General features: G+C 50.2%; 1 protein-coding gene and 2 long non-coding RNA genes across 15 annotated transcripts in view; 1 reads left to right on the forward strand and 2 right to left on the reverse strand.

Moving 5' to 3' along the window:
* Window positions 1-2,158: 2,158 nt before the first annotated feature.
* LOC112662525 (uncharacterized) lies at window positions 2,159-12,294 on the reverse strand. The gene is made up of 3 exons (XR_003138634.2): window positions 12,140-12,294; window positions 2,709-2,774; window positions 2,159-2,475 (listed from the first exon to the last, which is right to left on the reverse strand). It is a non-coding gene; the product is annotated as an uncharacterized LOC112662525 (long non-coding RNA).
* Window positions 6,887-10,623, reverse strand: LOC125752338 (uncharacterized). The gene is made up of 3 exons (XR_007401600.1): window positions 10,519-10,623; window positions 8,651-9,223; window positions 6,887-8,528 (listed from the first exon to the last, which is right to left on the reverse strand). It is a non-coding gene; the product is annotated as an uncharacterized LOC125752338 (long non-coding RNA).
* KHDRBS3 (KH RNA binding domain containing, signal transduction associated 3) overlaps window positions 12,056-23,723 on the forward strand; it is a 185,504-nt gene continuing 173,836 nt past the window's right edge. For 7 of the 13 annotated variants that reach the window (XR_007401599.1, XM_049092775.1, XM_049092772.1 and 4 more), the window contains exon 1: window positions 12,056-12,212. Coding sequence is in view for 11 of the 13 variants with exons in the window: in XM_049092775.1 (XP_048948732.1) it covers window positions 12,125-12,212 (88 nt within the window). In the remaining 2 variants the exon portion in view is untranslated. Of the gene's footprint in view, window positions 12,213-13,116; window positions 13,273-19,631; window positions 19,657-23,723 lie in introns of those variants that run through there. The other 6 variants (XM_049092777.1, XM_049092776.1, XM_049092781.1 and 3 more) reach the window with 3 other exon arrangements.

Below are 23,723 nucleotides of genomic sequence, written 5' to 3' on the forward strand. Positions count from 1 at the left end.
TGCGACCTATGTGAGTTCTGTTACTTAAAATCTACCACACTGACATTGTTTTCTTTGTTACTATCACCTTCATGACCTTATCACTAAAACCGAGTCTCAAAGAGGTGATGAGGCTTGCCTGAGGACACACCATGTGGAGCTAAAGAGAAGACATTTGAACCAGATCTGTGTGCCATATTGGTTCTGTTACATCCCAGACCCAAGCCCTCTGGCTCTGCTAATTCTCACAGCTGACTCCTTCACATCTTAACAGTTACCCCTGTCAAGGGGCCTCCCTGATTGCTCCACCTAGATGAGATCCCCCTGTCATTCTTCCTCATGGCTCCATCTCCTCTCCTTCAGAGAACTGGTACAACTTGCAGTTCTACATGTCTTTGTTCACATAATAACAATAACACAAAACTGTTATATAGTGAAGACACTACCCCAATACTCTTCTAAACACTTTTCTTGTACTATCTCATTATAGCTCATGTCAGCCTTATGAAGTCAGCAATGGACATATGATACTTTCAGTCCATAACAGTGCTGTGAGGGCAGCCCAGGTGGCTCTGCAGTATAGTGCTGCCTTTGGCCCAGGGTGTGATCCTGGGGTCCTGGGATTGAATCCCATGTCAGGCTCCCTGCATGGAGCCTGCTTCTCCCTCTGCCTGTGTCTCTGCCTCTCTCTCTCTCTCTGTGTGTGTCTCTCATGAATAAATAAATAAAATCTTTAAAAAAAAACAGTGCTGCAAGAGGGATGTTCATGTTGTCAGTTCATAGGTAAAACAGAACTGGGGCACAAGGAGTATAAGTGACTTCCTTAAGGTCATAGAGCTAGCAAGTAGCATATCTGTCTCCTACACTAGACTCTATACTTTTCGAAGGCAGGATCCCTGTTCCAAAGCCTGAAACTGTAACTGACACGTGATTGTATATACTCAATAAACACTGATCAATAAAGAGATGAAGGAAAAGGAACACAAAAGTGTTATGAACTGGTGGGGAGATGTGTTCTCAGAAACAGCTGCTCTATCTCTGGCCACACTGATTTACCAAGAGCTTGTTGAGTGTCCAGGCACTGGCTTGGCTGTGATAGTCTGGGGAGCATTGTGTGTGTGTGTATGTGTGCGTATGTGCATGTGATGCTCTGATAGACTGAGGCTATGGAGTGTTGGTTGGATCTGTTTTAGTCCTCCACCAGGATGTTCTGGTGGGGGGAACAGAACGTGAACCATACCTCCTTTGCAGCCCCCACTGGGAGAGGCCAGCCACAGAAGAGCTTTTGGGCTGTGGGTACAAAGAAGAGGAAAGGAAAGGAAGGGATGTGGGTCAACAGAGTCAGAGGGGAGGGTGGGACATAGGTTAACAGAGTCAGAGTCAGAGGGGAGGATAGGACATGGGTTAACAGAGTCAGAGGGGAGGATGGGACACAGGTTAACATCAAAGTCAGAGGGGAGGATGGGACATGGGTTAACAGAGTCAGAGTCAGAGGGGAGGATGGGACACAGGTTAACAATTAGAGTCAGAGGAGAGGATGAGACACGGGTTAACAGTCAGAGTCAGAGGGGAGGATGGGACATGGGTTAACAGTCAGAGTCAGAGGGATGTTTGCAGCAAAAGGAAGCCATTGTAAGTTATGGAGCATCTATTCAATGAATTCATGTACATTCCCCCAAACCCATAGATCATTGTAGCTGGAGTGAGAAGACACTCGAAAAGTAGGCAGGGCCAAATCACACAGGCCTTTCCGTGTGGCTGTATAAAGGATTTTGGTCTTCATCAGAACCAACAGCAGTGGAGACCACTGCCAGGTTTTCAGCCAGAAAGAAATGACCAGACTCAAACGGGTAAAGATCAGCCTGGGCGGCAGAGCAGGTGAGGGACAGGTTCAAGACTAGAGGGCAGGAAGCTTCTGTGGAGAGTGCAGGGCAGGGATGGATGGAGAAGCGGGGGACTCTGGGGACATTCGGGAGAGGAAGTCCACAGGAACTGCTCAGAGAGTCATCGTGTGGGGCTGAAGGAGAGGGCAGTGGCCTCCGGGCCTCTGGAATAATGGAGAGGACACTGAAGGAGGACAAGATTCTGGGCGTTGGGGGTGGGGAGGAAGAAGAGTAAAATAAAAGCTATTTTGAAAGGACAGATAACTTTTATGAAAGGCAAAGAAGCAAGTGCAGCATACGACCACATTAATCTTTTAATCAGAGCCGTGTTTGTCATAAGGGCTCTTGGGCTAATTCGAGGGGCCTGTTACGAGAGCCAACTTGACGTCTTGCAGAAACTACTCAGTGAGTTAACTGCTCTGCACGCAGCCCCAGATCCTCAGCCAATTTTTAAAGATCTGCTTGGAAGCAACTTCTCCAGCATCGAGCAGCTACTTGGACCTGACTTGAAGTAAATTGTCCTCATGCCATTAAAACCTGACAGCTTCTTCAGCAGAGGTGGCATCATTTCTTTGGAGTGTAATGTTCTATTCCACTCTGTAGTTCAGGAAATCTAGAAAATAAATCACCAGTGAAAGCAGTAATTTCTGTAGATTTTTTTTTTCTTCGCCCACTTTATGGAGCCTGCTTGATTTGACGAGAAGCCTAATTTTCTATCAAGGGGCACATGCACTTACTATAGCGATAACCATTCATTCACCAAGCCCCCACCGTGTGCCAGGCCATTTATGAACGTGATATTGGTTCATCGACCTCAATGTGTCTGTAAGGCAGGTCAATACTTACAATTAAGGAAACTGAGGCTTATAGAAGTTAAGCCTGTGGTCTTGACTTCTCAGAAATGAAAATACCCTTCAATGATAGAAAAGAAAGAGAAGTTGTCACTTGTTTTTTTGTTTTTAAGGTCTTATTTATTTATTCATGAGAGACACAGAGGGAGAGAGAGAGAGGCAGAGACACAGGCAGAGGGAGAAGTAGGCTCCATGCAGGGAGCACAGTGTGGGACTCGATCCTGGGACTCCAGGACCACACCCTGAGCTGAAGGCAGGCACCTTTAACTGCTGAGCCACCCAGGGATCCCAAGTTGTTGCTTTTTTTTTTTTTTAAGATTTTATTTATTTATTCATGAGAGACAGAGAGAGAGAGAGAGGCAGAGACAAGGAGAAGGAGAAGAGGCTCCATGCAAGGAGCACAATGTGGGTCTCGATCCTGGGTCTCCAGGATCACGCCCTGGGCTGAGGGTGGTGCTAAACCACTGGGCCACAGGGGCTGCCCCCAAGTTGTCGCTTGTTAAAGGAGTTGGCAGGTTGAGCTCCAAGGTCTGCACCCATGGTCTTCCCACCACGCCTCTGAGGTATGAGCCCAAAGCAAAACAGTCAGAGCAAAACCACACAGAGCCTTCGGATCAGAGCAGGCAAGGAGCTCCCCTGCGCAAGGCTTAGTTAAACAAACAAACCCTGCTGTGCGCTTGGCTTCAAATTTGTTCATGCTTGAGTAACTGAGCCTGTCTGTAAAATTCAGTCTCCCAAACTAGTTCTCTCCCAAACTTTTCTCATGGTTTGCAGACTTTCAAAGACAGAAGGTGGAAGGAAACCACTTGCATTCCCTGAGAAACTCCTGTGTGCTTGAAGGGATGTTTGACGCACAAGTTAGCGGCCCCATTTCACAGATGGGGCAATGGAGGCTCAGAGGAAGGCCGCAGATCTTGGCCACGTCACACATCCAAGCTAGTCAGGGAGGAGGTAGGAAGTCATTTCCAGTCCACTAAGTCCTTCGTTGGTGGTTGAGAATATTGGTAGAGCTTTGTTTTGTCCGTAAGACCCAAAAAAACAAACGAACAAACAAAAAACCCAGAAAGCCGAACAGTGGATCTCAGTGACTTTTATGCCAGTGGATGGACCTCTTGATTTTGCTGACTTGATCATTTTTTTTTCTTTTATTCCTGGACAGACAGACACAGTTTTGATTTGCTCTCAGCCCCCGAGGGAGAACAGGGTCTCAGGACCCGTACTGAACCCTGAGATCAATTAACCAAAACTTGTTTACAGAGCTGAGATGATTCTATTTAAAGAACGTTGATGATGTGCATAGTATGTGCCCGGTCCTGTTTTAAGCACATTCAAATATTCGCTAACTCCATCCTCTTAATACTCTGATGAGGTAGGGGCCACGGTAATCCCGTTTCTACGATGGAGAAAACAAGCACAAGACATCAGGCAGCTCAAGGTCACACAGCCAGAGAGAAGCTGGCTCTGTAGACCACGTCTGTAACCGCTACACCCAGCAGCCCTCTGCTTGAACCGAGCCCAAGTATTTCTTGCCAGAAGCGTGGGGCAGTGGCTTCTGTGCCACCCTTCCTTTTCCTCTGCGAGCCTTGCCATATACTTGGTTCACACTCAGATGCTCAAAACATTTGCTTCTACTGCATCCACCCTAAAGGGGTAAAGGAAGAGACATCCCTACCCTCTCTCTTCTTATTTTATTCCTTTAAGGATTCTTTGTGAAGGTTGGTAGTATTAGAGATGATAACGGCAGGTGTCGCCCCTGATGGGGGCCTCTCCAAAGTCCCCTGGTCCCTATTCCTTACTGAGGAACTCCACTTTTGTACGTGGGTAAAACACACTATATTTACCAGCTCGGTCCTGGGCAAATAAGGGCGGCTGTGTGTGAGACAGTTCTGGCCAAGGATACGTAAGCAAGGGCCATGACGTGGGGCTTCTAATGCAACTGAACAGCTAATGATCATATTGCTTTTTCCTCCCTGGAAGGAGGGCAGAAGTCCAGGGAGGGGTGGGGACATCCCATCCTGACACCCTAAGGTGGGTGATGCAGAAAAATGGAAGGGGCCCGGCACACTGATAATAGCTCCCAGCTGTCACATCAGTCTTGGGTGGCCGATCTCAGACTCCACGTGGGGAGAGACCAGGGCACATCTCTTTGGTTGAGCGCTGGCAGCTGGGCCTTCTGTTTTGTGCCCCTTAAACCTCTTCTAATCTGCGTCACCCAGGACCGTAGCCACTACCCACTTGGGGCTGATGAGCCCTTGATTTGGGGCTAGTATTTGTGAAGAACTGGTGCTAATGGTATTCCATTTTAAATGAATTTGAATCTTAAAAATGGAAGCGGCGCAAGGTCTTCTTCCACGAAATGCATCTTTATAGTTTTGGCAGGACGGCATCTTACTTTCACCCTTTTGCATCTGGATTGGGAAGGGCTGGAGGCGCAACGTATACACCAGATTTCAAAAACTTAGGAGAAAGGGATTGTAAAATACCTCGTTAATATTATAAATGTATTGGGGATCCCTGGGTGGCTCAGAGGTTTAGCGCCTGCCTTCGGCCCAAGGCGTGATCCTGGAGTCCCGGGATCGAGTCCCACGTTGGGCTCCCTGCAGGGAGCCTGCTTCTCCTTCTGCCTGTGTCTCTGCCTCTCTCTCTGTGTCTCTCATGAATAAATAAATAAAATCATAAAGGTATCGATAACATGCTGAAATAGTAATCTGGATTTAGGGGGTTAAATAAACTACCTTATGAAAATGAACTTTACAGATCTCCTTTCACCTTGTTAATGTGGCCGCTAGAAAATTTAAAATAGCCCATGTGGCCCTCCTTGTATTTCTGTGTAACTTTACGTCTACACCACCCATTGTCCTCATCAGGTGCCAGACGCTGTGTGGAGCACTTTATATACATTTACCTCACAGTGATCTTAAAGGAACGGTTTGTGGGGAGTGATGCTGTCTTTGTTTTATAAGTGGGTGGATAGAGGTCAAAAGAGGCAGCTTTATACAAAGCCCTCCGTTGTGTTTGCTCCCTCAACTGGTGGCCTCAACCATCACAGGCTCCAGGGCAACTTGCGGTGTAGACCTGTGCACAGGCCACTGTGGTTCGTACCTCTAAGCTGCTGTAGCTTTGCGGGGCTGCTACCAGCGAGTGTGGCTAGGAAACCTCAAGAGAACGGATTCTCAGGCTACGATTTGCCAGAGGAAGCTGGAACGTCCCCCCGGGCCCCCACATACCAGCTGCCATCCCAGGCTGGCTCCAGTGAATCGAGATTGCCCGCGTGTACCTGGCATCCTTCCCTGCTCTCCCATGAGCAGCAAGCAAAGGATTTTGAGGTGTATACCCAGCCGGTTCAAATCCACACGGTAGTGATGAAGGTTGCGTGCGGGGAAGCCAGGACCATGCTAGACAGAACCCAAAGAATAAAGTCCATAGAGCCACTTCGGGGGGAAGCCCACGGGTTCCGGATGACAGTTCACTTCTGTTTTGAGTTGTTTTCTCGTGCAATTCAGCAGACACGAGTACAGAACCTCAACTTCATGTCCCTTCTTCTTCCCACAGCCATTTTTTGTTAAGATCAGCTCTTCATTTTTTAAACTACAGAAAAGCCCAAGCAAATATGGGCATTTTACTTTATTTTATTTTATTTTATTTTATTTTTATTTATTATTATTATTTTTTTTGATACGGGCATTTTAAAGTGTGGCCTGGATGTGTTCGCTTTGCAGTGGCCTCGACAAATGTCATCACCCCCTTGAGGGGCTGACGGGACACTGACTTGACACTTCCAAAAATGCTTTGTTTGATCCCTGTGCCGAACCCAGACATGTGCGGGTTTATCGTAAAGTCTTCTGCCTAATGTGGCTCGAATTGTTTTGTGGGCAACTCTGTGCACGCTGACAAGAAAGAGTGGGTTAGGAGATGGACATGGATCTTTTTACTGCTGTGGCAATAATATTTTACATTTCAACGGCGGCTTTCAAATCACAGCATCTTACAGAGCACCAGAGGTTGTGATAATTTGATGCATTGTTGAAATATAGCAAGTGCGTTGGCAGCCCAACATCACATATCACCTTTTAGTCCAGAAAGCCTGGGATAGAAGGCTGCTGCCGCACAGAGGGAAACAATAAAACACACTTCTGTGATGGTTATGCCCCAGAACTCAGAGCACTTTTCAGGGTTTTTCTCTGCAAATCTTTATTGTTCTCATCAAATCTCAATAAAACAGGACGAGAACAACAACTAGCAGCTACTCCTTTACAAGCTCAGAAATAGAGACAGAGACAGAGTTGGATTTTTGGAAGGATTACAAAGCCAGGCAGCGATGGGGTCAATCAATTACAAAGCCAACCAGTGGTGGTGACCAGGCCCGTCTGTACCCCCTTGACTGGTCATGACGTGCTGACCCTGGACATGACAAGTCTTATTTTCCATGACTGTTGCCTCAAGTGCTTATCTTTGAAACGGAAGGAGGCCTAGCATAGAGAAACACCCCTCGTGTGAGCTTTCCTATTCCCTTGTGCTCTCCTCCCATATCCTATGTCCTTCCTTCCCCTTCCTTCCATCTTCTCCATTTCTCCCTTCCTTTTCCTCTGTTTCTTTACATTCTCTGTTTCAGTCTCTTTCACCTAAGGAAATGCTTCGCTCTCCTCTTTCCCGGGAAGGAGTTAAATCCTGTGTGTGATTCCCTTTTGGTGCCTCCAGCTCCGACCCCAGGGCTTAGGAGCCTGGTTCAACAGCAACTTTTAGGGGGATGCACTTCCGCACTTGGCCACCAGGGGGCGGGTGCGCGATGCTGTGGTTTTATCAGCGGCTGCAAGGCCCAGCCCGCAGGGCTCGCTGCCTGCGGAGGGGAGAGTGTGGACAAGGCCTGGGGTCTCCATATCCCCAACAGCCAGAGGAGGGAACTGACTTTGGGGGAACATGGGCACAGACACAGATAACTGTCCTCAGGATGCGAGCGACTGAGCTGAAAGGTCCCATTCCATTTATCCTTAGACATGGGTGGAGAGTGAGTGTGCATGGGCGTGTGTGTGCGTGTGTGTGTGTGTGTGTGTGTCCAGTTCTCCTCTTACTACCTTCGAGTCACTTAAATGTTCTGGGCAACTGTGTCTTCACCTCTAAAACCCTGTGACTGGTGGGCTAGCTGCTCCCTGTGGCTCCTGCCAGCTGAGTATTTCTGCACCCTGAAGGCAGGAGGGGGGCGCGGGTGGAGGGAGTACAGCAGGGGGGAGCCACCAGCGCACTCGCTGGTCCTCCCTCCGGGAAGGCATTCCTGATTTATGGCTGGCCTTTGAACTTTGCGAGGCTCCCAACTTTGGGGACCTCCTCCCCCTGTCTTAAGCCTTTTTTAGTCTACTCAGGGTTTGAAAATGCATTTCCCGTCTGGAGCCAGGCATCAGAGCAAACATTCTTGGTGCCTTTCTCCCTGACACATAAATGACTGATTTCTAGGTAAGGCTGTGCCATCTTTTGGTGCTTGTCTTACATGACAAACTCATTTGTCTCAGGTAGCTGGCAAGTGGTGCTGTCAGAGGCTGTGTTTTGGGAGAATGGACTGGAGCAGGTGTCAAAGGCTTGCTGCTCACGGACCGCCCAGCCCGGCGCGAGGGCTGTGGAGGCAGAGGGGTCCGCAGACGACCGGCCCCCAGGGCGTGCTGTGTGCACAGGAGCTGCGACAGGGCTGGTGGGGTGGGGAGGAGGGAGAGTCAAAAGCTGTCAGCGCGGTCACTTAGTAGTCATGATGAGCCTTCTGCTTCTGCTTTGCCATCACGTTGGGAGGTTTGGATTTCTTCTCCCGGTGCCCAGAGACAGCAGGTACCTGACTCAAGATCACACAGCTCGTAAGCAGGAGAAACTGAGGCCTCTCTGGCTCTTGGTCCAGATTTCAACTTCCCCACCCATGGCACTGCAGATTCTTGGGGGATCTGGAATAGGGCTCACCTTTTTTAAACCAAAGGAATAGGATGCTTGCAGTAGGAACAGCCAACTGGTGACAAACATGACAACCCTCCGCTGTTGTGTATCCTCTGATGCATGTGGGTGCTGTGGCAATGTCTGAGAGGCTAGGAGGTACTTGTCTACACCAACAGGAGCGTGGGGGCAGGTGGGAGCTAGCTGGGGGTTCTGAGAGACAGCCATGGTGGTGGGTGGTGGGAACTAGCGGGGCTTGCTGTGGAACCGCAGGCAGGGCAGCTCCTGAGATGACGTGGGGATGGTGACACTTGATGAGGTCGGTTTTAGGAGTGCCCCTCTCTATCTCTGGGGCTGGGAGGTGAATCCCAGATGTACAAGCGCCAGGAGAAAAGGGGACCAGAGTTTCTTAGTACAGCTGAGGGCCTCCACTCCAGGTCAGATGCAAAGTATGCAGATGGAAGAGGTGGCCCCCAGTGCCCCAGCCTGGAGCGGCTTTGTGGAAGTCTGTTTTGTTCACGGCTCGTCCCCCGTACCCAGAGCGGTCCCTGCACTTGACGTGTCCTCAGCAAATACTGGTGTGTGCCTGGAGAGACCCCTGGCCTGAAAGTCAGAAGACCTGAGTTTGAGTACTATCTGCAACTGCTTGCAAAATAATCAGAACCTCTCCCAACATCAGACCCTCTTATCATCAAAGGGATCTGAGGGTTAGTGCCCTCAGGAGTGGCCGTCTCATGAAGGCCTACAGGGTCTGCGGCAAGGTGCAGAGCGGGCCCCACAGCCAGCAGCTCGGCCAGGTTGGTGGGTGGAAACAATTTCCTGAGCATCTCACAGAGACATTCGTCTCCTTCCTCCCTGGAGGAGCCCATGTAGGTACTCATGGTGCTGGGCACCTGCTTTCTTGGAAGGTTCTGAGAGAAGGAGGGTCCGGAGCAGAAGATTCAGTGCCTTGGCTGTCAGCTTCCTGGTGTACAGCCCTCCTCCCCAGCTGCCGGCGAGACTTCTCTGCCAACCCTGCTGCTGGAGGAGGGCTGGAGCCCGTCACCAGTGTCACACACTGATACCTGGGAGGGGAAAACTGGGGAGGGAGGGAGGACGCCCTAGGGTCTATGAGTCTAGGATGCCTTACCGACACCCGTGGGACTTAGGCAAAGTATCCAACTGCTCTGAGCCTCAGTTTCCTCATTTGCAAGTGGTGATTAATAGTATCCCAGCAACCTACAGGTTGCTGGGAAAACTGAAAACAGTGAATGAAAGAGCCTGGCACTTCATGCTTAATGAAAACAGCGATTACTCAAAGGGCGGCCTGTTACTGGGGCGAAGGGGCTGAGTGGAAAGGAGACTGTAAGACCAAGTGGGGAGAGAGCAGTGGAGTGTCCAGTATCTGGTCCCCTCACTCTCCTCCCCTGGGGCTCACTGACATCCCAGAACTCCCCTTCTCCCTTCCTCCTTCACATGTGGCCATCAGGGCCTCATGCCCTGGAATGTAGGCCCTGTGGTGCAGGAACATAAGCTAGAGGTGTGTGCCTTCCATTCCGATGCTATAGGAGAAAACACGGGCCCACGAATCCTTCCAACTGCCCTCCAGGGCTGCTGGCATGTGCCTGGTTTTGGAAATGTGGTCTCCGAAGCTCACATTAGTGAATTAGCCAAGGTCCCACAGAGTCAGAGGTGGGGGGGTAGGGAATGGGGGATGCCACAATTATCCGTGTCGCTGCCCCAGGAGCCCCACTCTGGGCCCTGGGGGCAGAAACTGAGCCCTGGGGTCCCAGGTCCTTCACTCAGTGTGTCCTGCAGTGAGGATCCCACGGGGTGGTGTTTGCTAAGTGCTCTTGGGAGATGCAGCTGAGGGGAAGGAGAGATTTGGGAAGACCAGGAGAAGAGCCATAAGCACTCACCATGTGCTGGAGATGTTTGTGGGGACTTCATTATGAGCTGCCCTCATGGCTCTGTTATGAAATCGGTTGCATTCTCGTCTCTACTTTACAGACGGGGAGACCGAGGCACAGAAGCGTCATAGCTAGTGAGCAGCAGAGCCATAATTGCAAATCCAGGCCGCGGGGTCCCAGAGGCCACACACTTAACCTATCATTTGACTGCCTCTTGAGAGTTCAGACCGAAGAGAGCCATGAAGAAGATTCTTACTGGGAACTCTGGAATGGCACTTAGCTGGGAGCCTCAGCAGTCTGGGGCGGGGGAGGGAGATGGGGTGCTTGTGCTTGAGGGCAGTGGGTCCTGGGGGCTGGGACTTAGAGCCGGTTGGTGCTCCTTGGTTTCCACTCTCAGCATCTCTGGCTGTGGAGGACTTCCTGCGCTCCAGAGGAAGGGTCTGCTCCAGGCAGTTGGCCTTCCCCCGGTTTGTTCCTTCAAGAAACATCTCTGGTGCCCTCACACTTGTCCCAAAGTCACCAGGTCCCCCCAGCCCCTAGCTCTGCCCCTGAGATGCTCCTGGTGTCATGAACCTACAGAATTACACCTGTGAACCGGGAGGGACCTGGCGCAGGGGTGGGGAGGGGGAGCATGCTGCACTGACCACTGTGCAGGGGAAGTCTTGGAAAGCTGTGGGGGTGCGGTGGGGTGGGGTGGGGAAGGTGACACTGGGGCCAGGACAGCGAGGCAGGACAGGCTCAGAGTCCTTGGCCTGCTGGGGGATGGGGGCGGGGGGCTTGGGGGGCATTTACTCCACGCGCGCAGGGGAAGGGGGGTAAGGGGCAGAGGCTATGGCTCGCACGTGCCCCTGGGGGACTCTCCCCACGGGGGACTCTCCCCACGAGCTCGGGCCAGGCTGTCCTCCTCCCCGGGCGCGGCGGTTATGGGTTGTGGGAGGGGAGGGAGACCAGCAGGTGACGAAGCCGCCCTGAAGGGCACGCGCCGTCGCGCGACGGTCCCGCACCTGGGCGCGCCCCCCAGCTCGGTGCGCACAGCGGGGATGGGTTAGGGGGGTCCCGGGAGCCGCGTGGGGCGAGCCCCGGCCGCCCTCCCCGACCTCTCCCCGGGCACCCCCGCGGCTGACCTTGGGCGGGCCGCGCGCCCGCTCCCCCGGGCCTCAGTTTCCCGATCGCGCCCGGGGGGCCGGAGCGGGGCGCGCGCACCGCGGGAGGCGCCGGGACGCCCTTGCGGGGCCCCCCGAGGCGGGGGCGGGGGCGGGGGCGGGGCGGGGGCGGGGCGGGGCGCGCAGGCGCAGGCGCGGCGGGCGGGGCGCGGGCCGGGCTCGGGGAGAGCGCGGGGCGGCGCGCGGCGAGCGGGTGGCGGCGGAGCGGGGCTCGCCCGGGAGCGCTGCAGGCTCGCCCAGGGCCCGCGCCGCTGCTGCTCGGCCCGCTGCGGGGCGGCGGGGGCCACCCGGGACCGGCCCCCACCCCTTGCCCGCGCGTCCCCCTGCCGCCGCCTCCGGGCCGACCTCCCGGCTTGGCTCCGCCGCGCCCCGGCCGCCGCGCCGGGCCCGGGTTGCGCGCCGCTGGGGCGCGGGCGGGGTCGGGGGGTGCGGGGGCCCGGCGGCCGGCGAGCATGGAGGAGAAGTACCTGCCGGAGCTGATGGCGGAGAAGGACTCCCTGGACCCCTCCTTCACGCACGCTCTGCGGCTGGTGAACCAAGGTGAGGGCGCACGCCGGCCGGCCCCAACCGTCGCCCGGGGCCGTTGGGGTGCGCGGGGGGCGGGGGCGGGGAGGGAAGCGCGGCGCTCGGGGGGCCGACCTGGGGCGGGCGGGGGCCCCGGGGGCGAGCTGGGGGCGGCTGGGTGGGGACCTGGGGCGACGTGGGGCGCCTGCGGGGGCGGGAGCCCATGCGCCCTTGGGGGGCCGGCGCGGGCGGGGGGCGCACAGGCTGGGGCGCTCGGATGCGGCTTGAAGCCCCCCGGGGACGCGAGGGGACCCGAGGGGCGCTTGCGGGTGCGCGTCGGCCCGCGTCCGAGGGCTTGGCCGGGGCGCGGGGCGCGGGGGGCGGGGGTTGAAGGATCTCATTGGAGGGGAGTTTGTGAGGGACTCGGGGACCCTATAGCGCGCTCGAGTTGTCCAGGGAACTGGAGAGGAAAGAGCTGGAGCAAAATGGAAGGATGTGAGGGGATGAAATGCACACGAGGTGAAGAAGGGAACAGGTGCTTGGATTGTTGGTGAAGTTTGAGGACCTTGTGGGGGAGGTTTGGGGTCAGGGCATCTCGGAGTAGAGGGACCCCGCGGTCCGCGTGGCCGAGCCCGGCTCCTCTGCTCTCCTCCTCCTCCTCCTCCTCCTCCTCCTCCTCCTCCTCCTCCTCCCCCTCCCCCCACGCCGAGGCTGGAGCCACCCTGGCAGGTGGTCCGCCCTCCCCGGGGCCGGGCAGCTCCTGCCGAGGCTGGCAAGCTGGCCCTCGGAGGGGTTGGTGGGAGAGAAGAGGCCCACGCAGTTGCCCCCTTCTTGGCTTGCTTGGCTTCTCTTTGGGAGGCTCCGGGGGAGGGGGGTCGCCCTCCCTGGGGGCTGGCCGCTTAGGGATCGGGAAGACCAGGCAAGGAGTCTTTGCTGCCTGTGCCATTTCAGCGCTGCCTCCGCCGGTTCAGGGTGTGAACAGTCCTGCAAAGTACGGGGCGCCGGGGATCCAGGGACCTATGGAGGCGTGCCTGCCCGGGACAGGATTTCCTGGCTCGTTCTCTCCTCCAGCCTCCTGAGTAATCTGGGATGGATGGTAAATCAAGCCTCCCTTCCCAGGAGCAGTCCTCACTTCCTTCTGTATCCGTTAATCCGTGTTTCGGATCAAGATGGGTTTGGGGGCCACTGGTCTGTTTTGTGTGTGTGTGTGTGTGTGTGTGTGTGTGTGTGTGTGTGTTTCCCCTCTCTGGGTGATGGCAGAAACATTATCTGGTCAGATCTGTTACCTTTTGCCTGAATCACTCAGTGCAGTGACAGTTTGTGGTTCCCGAGTTAAATCGGGTCTGCTGATCTTAATGCTGGCTCTGGCTCTTTTATTGTTGGAAGTGAAAGATGAGGCAGACATATTCTATCTGTATATAGATATCTATTTTTTAAAACAGCAGCCTCCAGCATTCGGCTGTTCCAGCCAGTTCTTCGGAGTAGGGTGTGTTGTCCGCTGATGGTGGTAGCGGAGAGGCTCGGTGTCTCCAAGAATTTGAAGCGTGCATGCTGTTTGAATGGTTGAGCAGAAATCTGTTTACAGAGCTTTCCCATTTCAATTGCAGGCTTTTTTTTTTTTTTTTTAATTTCTTTAATAAAGTGGGCTTGTGAAAAAGTAATGGGCTTACATTCTTAAATCAGAGAAAAAGAATTTTGAGCTTTGTTCCCATGCTCTTCTGAACAGTTCTGCAGTTAGGTTTGTACTCCTTGCTCTTCATGATTTACATATATCTTTTGTTGCCTGCTGGGCTGTCATTTCTGTGAAAGAAATTTCTTTGTACGTTGTGTGAGATCAGTGGCATTAGCAGTATTCTAGATTGTGGAATCAAGTGCGTTGTTTTTTAATAAAGAAGCTGACAAAGTTATGTTGTATTCAGTTAAGGAAACAGCTTAAAAGTGTGATGAGTTATCTTATTTTGAAACTTAGAATTTTTTTTTTTCCTCTGTGCCATATTGCCATAGTACTGTGTTGCTAATACGTTAAACATTCCTTTGGTTTCTATGTTTCTCCTAGCATTAATGGCCTCTAGTTACTTAGAACAGATATTGGACAATGTTGCCATTTAGTATTTTTTTTTTTAGATGTTAAATCTGATTACCTTACTTTTCCATAAAAAATGTGACTTGGGTAAGAAATGCATTTTTCACATTGAACAGTTCTATGAAAGAAGGAAAAGGTGCTAGGTGGATGCTCTCTTTACTGTTAATTTAGATTACTTCAGACTGAAATGTTTTGCCCTTAAATTATAAGCTGATATCCAGAATGCAAAGCCCTATCATTTAAAATACTAATCGTGCTCAATTATGTAACTTCAGAATTACAAGAGCATTTTTAAGTGTCTCAAGTCTGAATTTGAAGGGTTAATTAGAAAGCTTTGATTTTGAATCTGATTACCATCTTGTTATTGGCTATAGTAAAGCATTTTTAGTCTTATTTAGCTACAGTTTTGACTCTTTGCCTTGCAAAGAAACTCTTTTTTTTTCAGAGTTTATTCTGAACTTCAATGCATTAGCGTTCCGGCACTAACTTGTACAGTGGTGATGGTCCGCGGTGAATGCAATACCTTATGTTTTTGTGGAGTGTGTGCAAGTTTCCGAGGCTCCTTACGGTACATGATGCCCAGTTCCTGTCTAACACTTGCACTCTTATCAGATCGACACGATGTCTCCATTTTTCTGGGGAGGCAGCTGAGGAACCCAGCTACTCAAGCTTGTGGGCAACTGAGATTTAATTGGAACTCAGGTCTTGCAACTCCTAAGGCCAGTGTTCTTGTTACTTAAGCCTTCCTGCAAAGATAGAATAAAACACTTAGCACATGCTAATTTAAAACCCCGCAGAAATCAGTAGCATTAATATGCTTGTTTCTGGTCGACTTGTCTTGATTTTTCTAAAAAAGTTTCTTTCTATACTTGATTAGTGGTCTTTTTGAAGAAATAAGCATTGGTAGCAGATTTATCCTGCAGGATTTTAATGCTCCGGCCAAGAGGCACTTTTGAATTAAAGCCCTCCTGTGACCAGTTTATTACTTTTGTAATCAACACATTATGATAATGAAACAGTTTATAAATGAGGTGTTGCCGTTTTTTTTTTTTTTTAAATTCAGTAGTTGTAAACATTGATCAACCCCCTAGCTGAATTATTTTGTTTCTAGTAATCTTTAAGTAAGAACTTGAGCTGGGATGACGTCAAGATATATGCTCCCGTGCTAATACAGGTCAGCTTTTATACTTTTTCCAGGCTTGTGTTTCACAACGGGCGTTAGTTGCTGACTTTTTATTTTCTCAGGCTAACCCCCCCCCCCAGCCTTCCAAATACTAAGTACTTTTGTTTCTCCACCAAATGTAATGATTAATGTTTGCTTGCTGTTAAAACTGAATCAAAGAAGGTAGGCCTTGGTATCAGCCCTTTCTCCCACTCCCATGCCTTCTCCCAGAGTGAATTGACGTTGCCGTTTCTTGCCAAGGAGGTTAATTGGAGATGAAAGTAGCGTCCCATGTTTTGTATTATATTTGCTAGGGGGGGATGTGCTGACTCTTACTAAAAACATCTTTAGAATTGTCTTATGCATTATAATTTAATCCAGCTCTCTGGTACTGCCTTTGGATGGTTTTCAATCCAAGCCAAGTAACCATTAAATAAGATTACATAACCCTGTATTTTTAATTATCTGATATAATATATGGATTGGTGGCTGGTTCACTGCCAAGTTATAGTTAGTGGTTGGTTGCAAGAGGAAGTGGAGCAAAGAGTTCAAGATTAAGGTGGTCTGTTTGTACCCAGATTGATAAAGTTCTCTGTTGGTATTTCAAAATAATAATTTTTCATCTTACATCAGTTTTTCTAATACCAGTACTCAGCATTACTCAGGATATATGTGAGGGGTAAAAATGTATAAAGGGAGCATCATTACTTAGCCCCATGTGTGCTGCGTCTCTTTGTTCAACAAAACCTGACGGCTTAAAGTTTCATTTTTGGTGACTGCTTTTGGAAAACATTTGTGATTTGCTTGAATGTTGTCAGACGTGTAGAGTAAGAGAGACAAATGAGAATGGAAATTGCAGAATTATATTTAGATGTAGTGTGTGATTCTCTGTTCCATCCAAAGGAGGATGTGGCTTTTCAGTTTTTAATTGTTTTCTTAGGTTTTCCAGAGTTTTTGTTTGTTTTTCATAAGACAGCGGATGGGATGCCTCACATGTTTCGGTAAACCATTTCTGAGTTTCCTGCAGTGTGTTATGATTTGAAGTGATCCAGTGATTGTGGGTTACAGTGTTTTGGTATTTGGTCATCAGTGACATGTTTGTTTATAACCTGCCATGCCAGGTGATGGGGCTGGGTCCTGGAGGTTGTGGGGCCAGAACATAGGCTCTGCTTCTGAGAAGTGAGTGTTCTCATATATGGTCATTGGGGAATGAGTGTCAAGTTTATCAGTGCCCTCTTCTTTCCTAAGAATGTCTTCAACTATCCTTCAGCTGTCCATTTGAAGTGCTGAGTGGCCAGATGGTTTAACTCAGCCAGCCTGGGTTCTACTCTGTGCTGGGTCTTGTCTGCAATCTGAATACTCTCACAGCCCAGAAATGTAGAGGTTATCGGCCCAATGTTTCAGTTGGAGAAACTGAGACTCCAGTAGCTAAAGTGACTTACCCAGGGTGACGTACTTGCCAAATGTCCCAGTGAAGGAAGGTGCAAGCTTTGCTCCTTCCCGAACCACCCTGGCCCACAGAGGGATCGGGTCCAGCTGGGATGCCAGTTAATGGCTGGAATTGAAAGGCAAGTTATATCACATCCCTTTTTGTACCTTGCCCTTGGAATTTCTGCTGTAAGGGATTTCCTGTGACCACATCATCCCCTCCAAATGGATTTAGATGGCTCATTTTTCCCCAGAGCAGCCAGTGTGAACCTCTCTGATGGTGTGATTGTCCTCACCCTACATTCTTTGGACCTCTGTCTTCCGTGGGAGAGTGTCAGCTTCTGGGCGGGCGCAGCCTGGGCTTCCATGTCTCTGTCTTGAGCACCTCGTGTAACTCTGGCCCGCACGTAGCTCTTGCACCTTCAACTCTGGTCTTCATTTCAGTGTTGTGTTGTAATTTTCACAGAGGTGGAAGACTCAGATAGTGCTGTGGCTGTAGGGCAGCTGACGTGGGCAGTGATGACACAGATGTAAGAGGCACTAAGTGAGATGCAGGGTGAGACCTGGAGCAGAAGGCTGCGGTGATCTTTACATGTGGTAGGACTGCGGGGGCCCTCCTCCGGGAGACAGATGTTAGCAGGTCTGCTTTGAATCAGATGTCTATTTACTTTTCTTCTTCCAAGGAACTGATTAAGCCAGGATGCTCTAATACAATTAGCTCTCCTTCCCTACATTCCTACTGACAGATTAAAACCAGAAATTTGAAGCCCTTGTTCTATGGCAAATAAGCCTTCTTACCCGAAGGAGTTAATCTGCAATCTCAGATGGCAGACAGACACCCAAAGGAGGTGGGTGCAACCAGAGGAGCAACTGGGATTGCAGACTGAATGAATGCCAGCAGAGGCTTTGATATCACAAGAGCCTTTTTTTGCTTGTTGTCATCATTCTTACTGAGTGAAGATAGGATGGTTTATGTTTTTTTTTTTACCAAAAAATAGAAGTGTTCCTGAGCATTGGGGATAATGATTATGATAAAAGCTGCCAAATTGAGGGCCCCTTTGTGCCAGGTGCTTCCTATGCATTATCTCTAATCCTCACAAAGATCTTGCAAGGTAGGTGGTTTTATACCCTGCCTGCCTCTTTTGTTTTTTCAAATGACTCCTCTGAGACTCAAAAATGTAAAGCAACTTGCCCAGTCAAGGTGCACAACTTTAAATAGGCTGAAATTTTAAATTGAGCCTGTGGTGTTTTGATAGGATACTTTAAGAAAACAGACAAAAGGACAGAAGTCGACAGTGTTTCCGAATAAAAGTTTTATTATAGTAGAAGCCAATTAGGAATTTCCACTGGTGATGATGAAATTTTAAAAGAGGTCCCCCTAAAATGTGTTTTACCAGAAAAGGCAAGTTCACTTTTTTTCCTATGTTCTCCAGTAGCTTTTCAGTCTTCAGTAGGCATTCAAGGTAAAGTGTTTTTAATTATGTGTATTTCAGTGGTTAAGGAGAAAATAGGAAGACTTTGTGGACAGTCACTAAGACAAAAGCTCTGTGTGTCTTGAAGGAACCTCTCAGAGGCAAAGAGCTTTTTATAAATACTGTGTTTGATCATAGAAGCAGTTGGTTGAAAGGATGATATCAGGGATTTTTAGTCCATTTATTGTATGTTTAGAAATTCTCCATTTTCTAAAAATAGGCTCAAAAAGTGGGGGGAAATAGTGCCAAGAACATAAAAGAACATATTCCGAACAGACAATGGTTTTGGCTCTCTGATGGTAGTGGGCTTGGGATGGGGATGGGGGGTTGAATACCCTCACCTTGCATTTGCTAATAGTGATAGTTATCATTTATCAAGAGCTTTTCCTGGGTTAGATGCTTTATGTGCATTATTGCATTTAATTTTTCTCACAGGGTTAAAAGAGTAAATCATTTTACCTTATTTTACATGTGAAAAAAGTGAGGGCGTGAAGGACAAATTATTTGCCTAAGGTCAGCTAAATGGTAAACCAGGATTCAAATCCTCACCTGCCTACTTCCCAGACAGTAGACGCTTTACCTGTGAGCACCAGGTGGAGGTGGAAGCTTTCACTCTGGCTGGATTTTCATCTTTGACTTCGGAGAGAAATTCTCTGCCACGCAGCTCTTAAAGTTAATTGCTCGGTATTGGACAGGTGGTCTATGTAGGGCGGACTGTGCAGAGGTGTAGACAATGGCCCGACCAAAGGAGGGCAGGAACTCTGTGACCAGTGGCAGCATGGAAGGTGTGGTGGTGGCGTGGACGTGGGGAATGGTGTTACCTCACAAGGGAAGGGCTGCTACAGGAGGAGCCATGTGATTATGGGAGGCGAAGACTTTGTAGTGTGAGCCTAGATAAATTACTCATTTCTGGGATTCTGGGTTTCCCATCTTTGAAATGGGAACATTTATACCTCCTTTGTAGGGCTGTTGTTTGAGGCATGAGATGAGTACAGTGTCTAACACCTGACGGATGCTTTGTAAACATCACCTGCTCTTTGTACACGATGGCCTCGGACCCGTGTGTGGTGGCATCACTCTCCAGACATAAAATGGACAGTAACTTTAATCCTCTGGCTTCAGTTCTCAGGGTGGGTTTTTTTTTTGTTATTAGAATGAGTTTAGTTTTCCATTCCAGGAAATACTTAAAGGGCAGACCCAGTGGTAGGAAGCCTCCGCAGTCAGACCCAGGCAGTGACTGTCACCGTGCTGCTCAAGGCTCAAGGTACCTCTCAGAGCATAGCTGGGCGCTCAGCAGCTCCTCTCCACAAGCACAAGATCTCTTGCTCTGAATTGGTAAGCTGTACATTTCCATAATTTTTCTACATTTCCATAATTTTTCACCAATCAGCCCCTGCTGCTATTTTAAGGACTTGAAAAGGTGTTGGTGGCGACTCACTGATGTTCTTCTTGTTACGATAAGGAGCTGAGGATGTGAGAGCAGCGCGTTTGGTGTCCCTGTTGGGCCGAGCCCCCCCAGATGGGTTGCAGGGAGATGGGGAGCAGGGAGATGGGGAGCAGGCCCCGGGAGGAGCCCGGCGCGTCCCTTGGTGGCCCGTGTGCTCTGCTCTGGCTCCACGAGGTGGCGCTGCGCACAGCTGGTTGCCCTCGGTCGCCGGAGCTGAAACCGCCGCCTAGCATCTGGTGGAACCGCAGTGGCCTTTGGCATTTCTGATCCTAACAGGTGTAGCCCGTAGCTCTCCCCCGCATCCGCAGAGAGGCCTCACGTCCATCCTGCAGGCACCGTCTCAGGGCTTCAGGTATGCCCGGTGCTGCTGCCAGGCGCTTGCTCCCCTTGCTGCCTCGGGCCTGGCGACCGCCGGTGACATTGGTCTGTTCTCACTGCAGAGAAGCCGGTGGAGGTAACAGGGTGGGCAGGCGTGTGCGAGGTCATGGTCTGGGGCTTACTGTCCCTAAAGAAAACATACCCCCAAAGCGTTGAACTGAGAACTGTCCTCAAGGTAAGTGTCAGGATAGTCTGATGGACGGCTGCTGGCCACAGATTTGTTCATTCCGTGGGGGAAAATTCTAGTCCTGTTGTTTGCATTGGAGCATAGGAGTCAAAATCTTGGATTTGTCCGAGGAGGCAAGCGATAGTAACCAGAGCTTTGTAGCTGGTGCAGGAGTTCCTGCTTCCTCCCGGGGCCAGGGGCCCCATCAGTACCACGTCCAAACCTGGGAGGAATTTTGGATAAAGCCACGATTGCATTTTTTAGTAATTTCAGTAGAGCAGGATATGGGATGGAGTCCATACACCTTCCAGGATGCATACCGAGGTTTCTCTCATTTTATTCATTTATCCAGCTCCGATTGGTGAAGTCCCTGCACTGCTCGGTGTAGCTGTGCGTTCTGTGTTTCTTTACCTGCCAAGGCAGTGATGCCTGCCTCAGAGGCCGTTAGGGGGGAATGGCCATGACTTTATATCTAGTTAGTTTTACTTTATGTTTTTAATGTATAAGACATAGTCCATCAAACGTGAGTTCACACTGTACTTATCTCGTGCCTAAAATAGCATCTTTTATTATTTATTTATTTTTTTAAAAGCAAATTTTTTTTAAAGATTTTATTTATTCATGAGAGACACAGAGAGAGAGAGAGAGAGAGAGAGAGGCAGAGACACAGGCATAGGGAGAAGCAGGCCCCATGCAGGGAACCCGATGTGGGACTTGATCCCAGGTCTCTAGGATCAGGCCCTGGGCTGAAGGCGGGCGCTAAACCGCTGAGCCACCTGGGCTGCCCAAATGGCATCTTTTATATTGGAATTTCCTACCTCAGCCCTTCTTCTCTACCTGCGAGATTATCTGCTGGCAGTTGTTTTAGGGCTGGCTTTCTTCTTCTACCTTGCACCTCGTCCGCTCCTTGCTCTGAGTTTGGGATGCTCAGCAAACGTGGACAAAGTACTTAGAGAAACCCCTTTCACCGTTTGTTTGCCTCCCAACTGCAGGCCACTGCTAACTACAAACGCTGGAATGAGGTGCAGACAGTGTGGTCCAAGGGAGAGCTTAGGGACGGGTTTTTTTTTTTTTTTTAAGATTTTATTTATTTATTCATGAGAGACACAGAGAGAGAGAGAGAGAGAGAGAGAGAGGCAGAGACACAGGCAGAGGGAGAAGCAGGCTCAAGGCAGGGAGCCTGATGCGGGAATTGATCCTGGGACTCCAGGATCACACCCTGAGCCAAAGGCAGGTCAGCCACCCAGGGACCCCTTAGGGACGGTTTTTAATGAGACATGTTTAAGTCCCCATCTCAACTCTCCCGTTCCGTGTGGTGACCTTGATACAGGAACCCTGCTCAGCATCAGTTTCCATGACTGTAAAATTGTTATTTAAAAAATTTAAAAAATGAAGCCCAGTTGGAATCTTTGGCTGTGTCGGTCATGGGGGGTGTGTCGTAAGCACAGGCCTAGTGGCTGCTGCCACCCTCATCACTATCTTCATTTCACATTTTTTATCCAGCAACCTGCGATCCAGGGAGGGAGATAAACATGTAGAGGGGATGATTCTGGAGTGTGTGAGCGCTGTGGTGGGAGGAGGAGTGAGGGAGGTTCTGGGGCTCAGAGAGTGGCCAGCTTATGGGTGCTCCTTGGAGAGGACTTGGAGGGACGCAGAACTCCCCCTGCCCCCACAGGAGGGAAGAGGACTTGGGTGGGGACACAGGCTCTCCTGACACCCCGATGATGCCCGACCCCCTGACCCCCGTCGTGCCCCTCGTATCCTCATCCCGTTGTGGTTCTCTGCTTCTCTTTCCTTCCCCTTCCCCCTGTGAGGACCTTTGTTTCTTATTCCTGGGATTAAAAACTTGTATTTGGAGCCGATTTTAAAAGAGTTGAAAGAGTAGTGCTGCGACCCCACAGGCCCATTTGTCTGGACTCACCAGTGGTTCGTATTTTCCCACGCTGGCTTTATCCTCTCTTGTATTTATGTATGTTCCTGACACTTTGGGGGGTAAGGTGCCTGTGTCACCCCCGGGCCTCTCGGAACATAAAACACCGTGCTGTGTATTTTCTCAGAATAAGGACCTTTTCTTACATAACTGCAGTCATAGATAACAGCGATCAAATTTAGGAAGTTAATTGTTGTTTCCTACTGTTATCCCATCTACAGTCCATGAGCTCAGCTTGCCATTTGCTCCCGCTTTGTCTCTTAGAGTCTCCAGCTCAGGATCCCGCAGCGCATGCAGCTTGGGGGCCTTGGGGGTCTTGGGGGCCTTGGAGGCTCAGTCTGGAAGGGCTCCTCTGCCTTCCTCTACCTTTTATGTTGTGCTGTTTCGGTGACCACAGGGACCAGTTGTTTTGGTAGAAGGTCCCTCCATTCGGGTTCTCTGTTTCCTTAATATTGGAGTCACATGTGTGCCCTTTTGGCAGGTGTGCCACAGAGGTGACAGTGTGTCCTCTTCAGGACCTCGGAGGAGGAGGTGCGCCGTATCAGTGTTGCTCTGTCCTGTTCCCGATGAGGTCGAGTTTGGGTGCTTGGTTAAGTCCCGCCGGTGGCTCCACTGCCAAGAGACTCTTCCTCGTGCAAGTCATTTGTACTTTGGTGGGGAGGCTACTACCTTAAGGGCCTTGTAAGTGCTCTGCTCCTCATTATAAACTCTCCCTCACGGACTTTAGCACCCATTAATGTTTCTTAGCTGAATTATTACTGTGTTGGCTGTAAAATGGTGATCTTCTTGTTGACTGCGTCTACACTGATTGCTTGACGTTCTCCTGGAGGGTATGTGTTCATCGTTCTGTCCTTCCTCCTCCCTCTCCCCTCCCTCCAGCTGTCATCTGTCCGTGTAAGTTCTTGATTCAACTGGTGATGATGCTCTACTGTCACAGTATATAAATTGACAAATTGCCTCAGATTTGGCCACTGGGGAGCTCTTTATCCTGACTCCTGGGTCTTGTTGACAGGGCCTCCCATATGTCTTTTGAGTCTTTTTTTTTTTTTTTTTTTTAAACTTCCTAACAGCATTTTGTTTTAGGCACATCTTGTACTTACTCTGTCATGGCTCTGAAACCAGCCATTTCTTCCAAGGCACAGGGTTTCTCACAGTGTGGAATGATCTTTCGGCATCGAGATCTGGGCTGCTGGTTTATCATTGCCCCTGGGCCCTTTCACTGGACAGAGTGGGAGGTGGGTGTGTGTCCGCGGGGTATTACCCTTGTCCTCATGTGCAGCTCCTTGTGGGCCAGCAGACTTCCTTAGGAGGCCAGGAGTGGATATTTTGTGGGCTGTGCATTCTACTCGACTCACCATGGAGCCAAAAAGCAGCCAGAGACCGTGTGGAGACAAACGTATATGGTTGTGTCCTGACAACACTTCAGTTAGAGAAACTAGAGCACCTAGTCTGCTTGCCCTTCCCTGCTGTCAGCTACCAGG

Source organism: Canis lupus, chromosome 13 (assembly GCF_003254725.2).
Source record: "Canis lupus dingo isolate Sandy chromosome 13, ASM325472v2, whole genome shotgun sequence".
Lineage (NCBI taxonomy): Eukaryota > Metazoa > Chordata > Mammalia > Carnivora > Canidae > Canis > Canis lupus.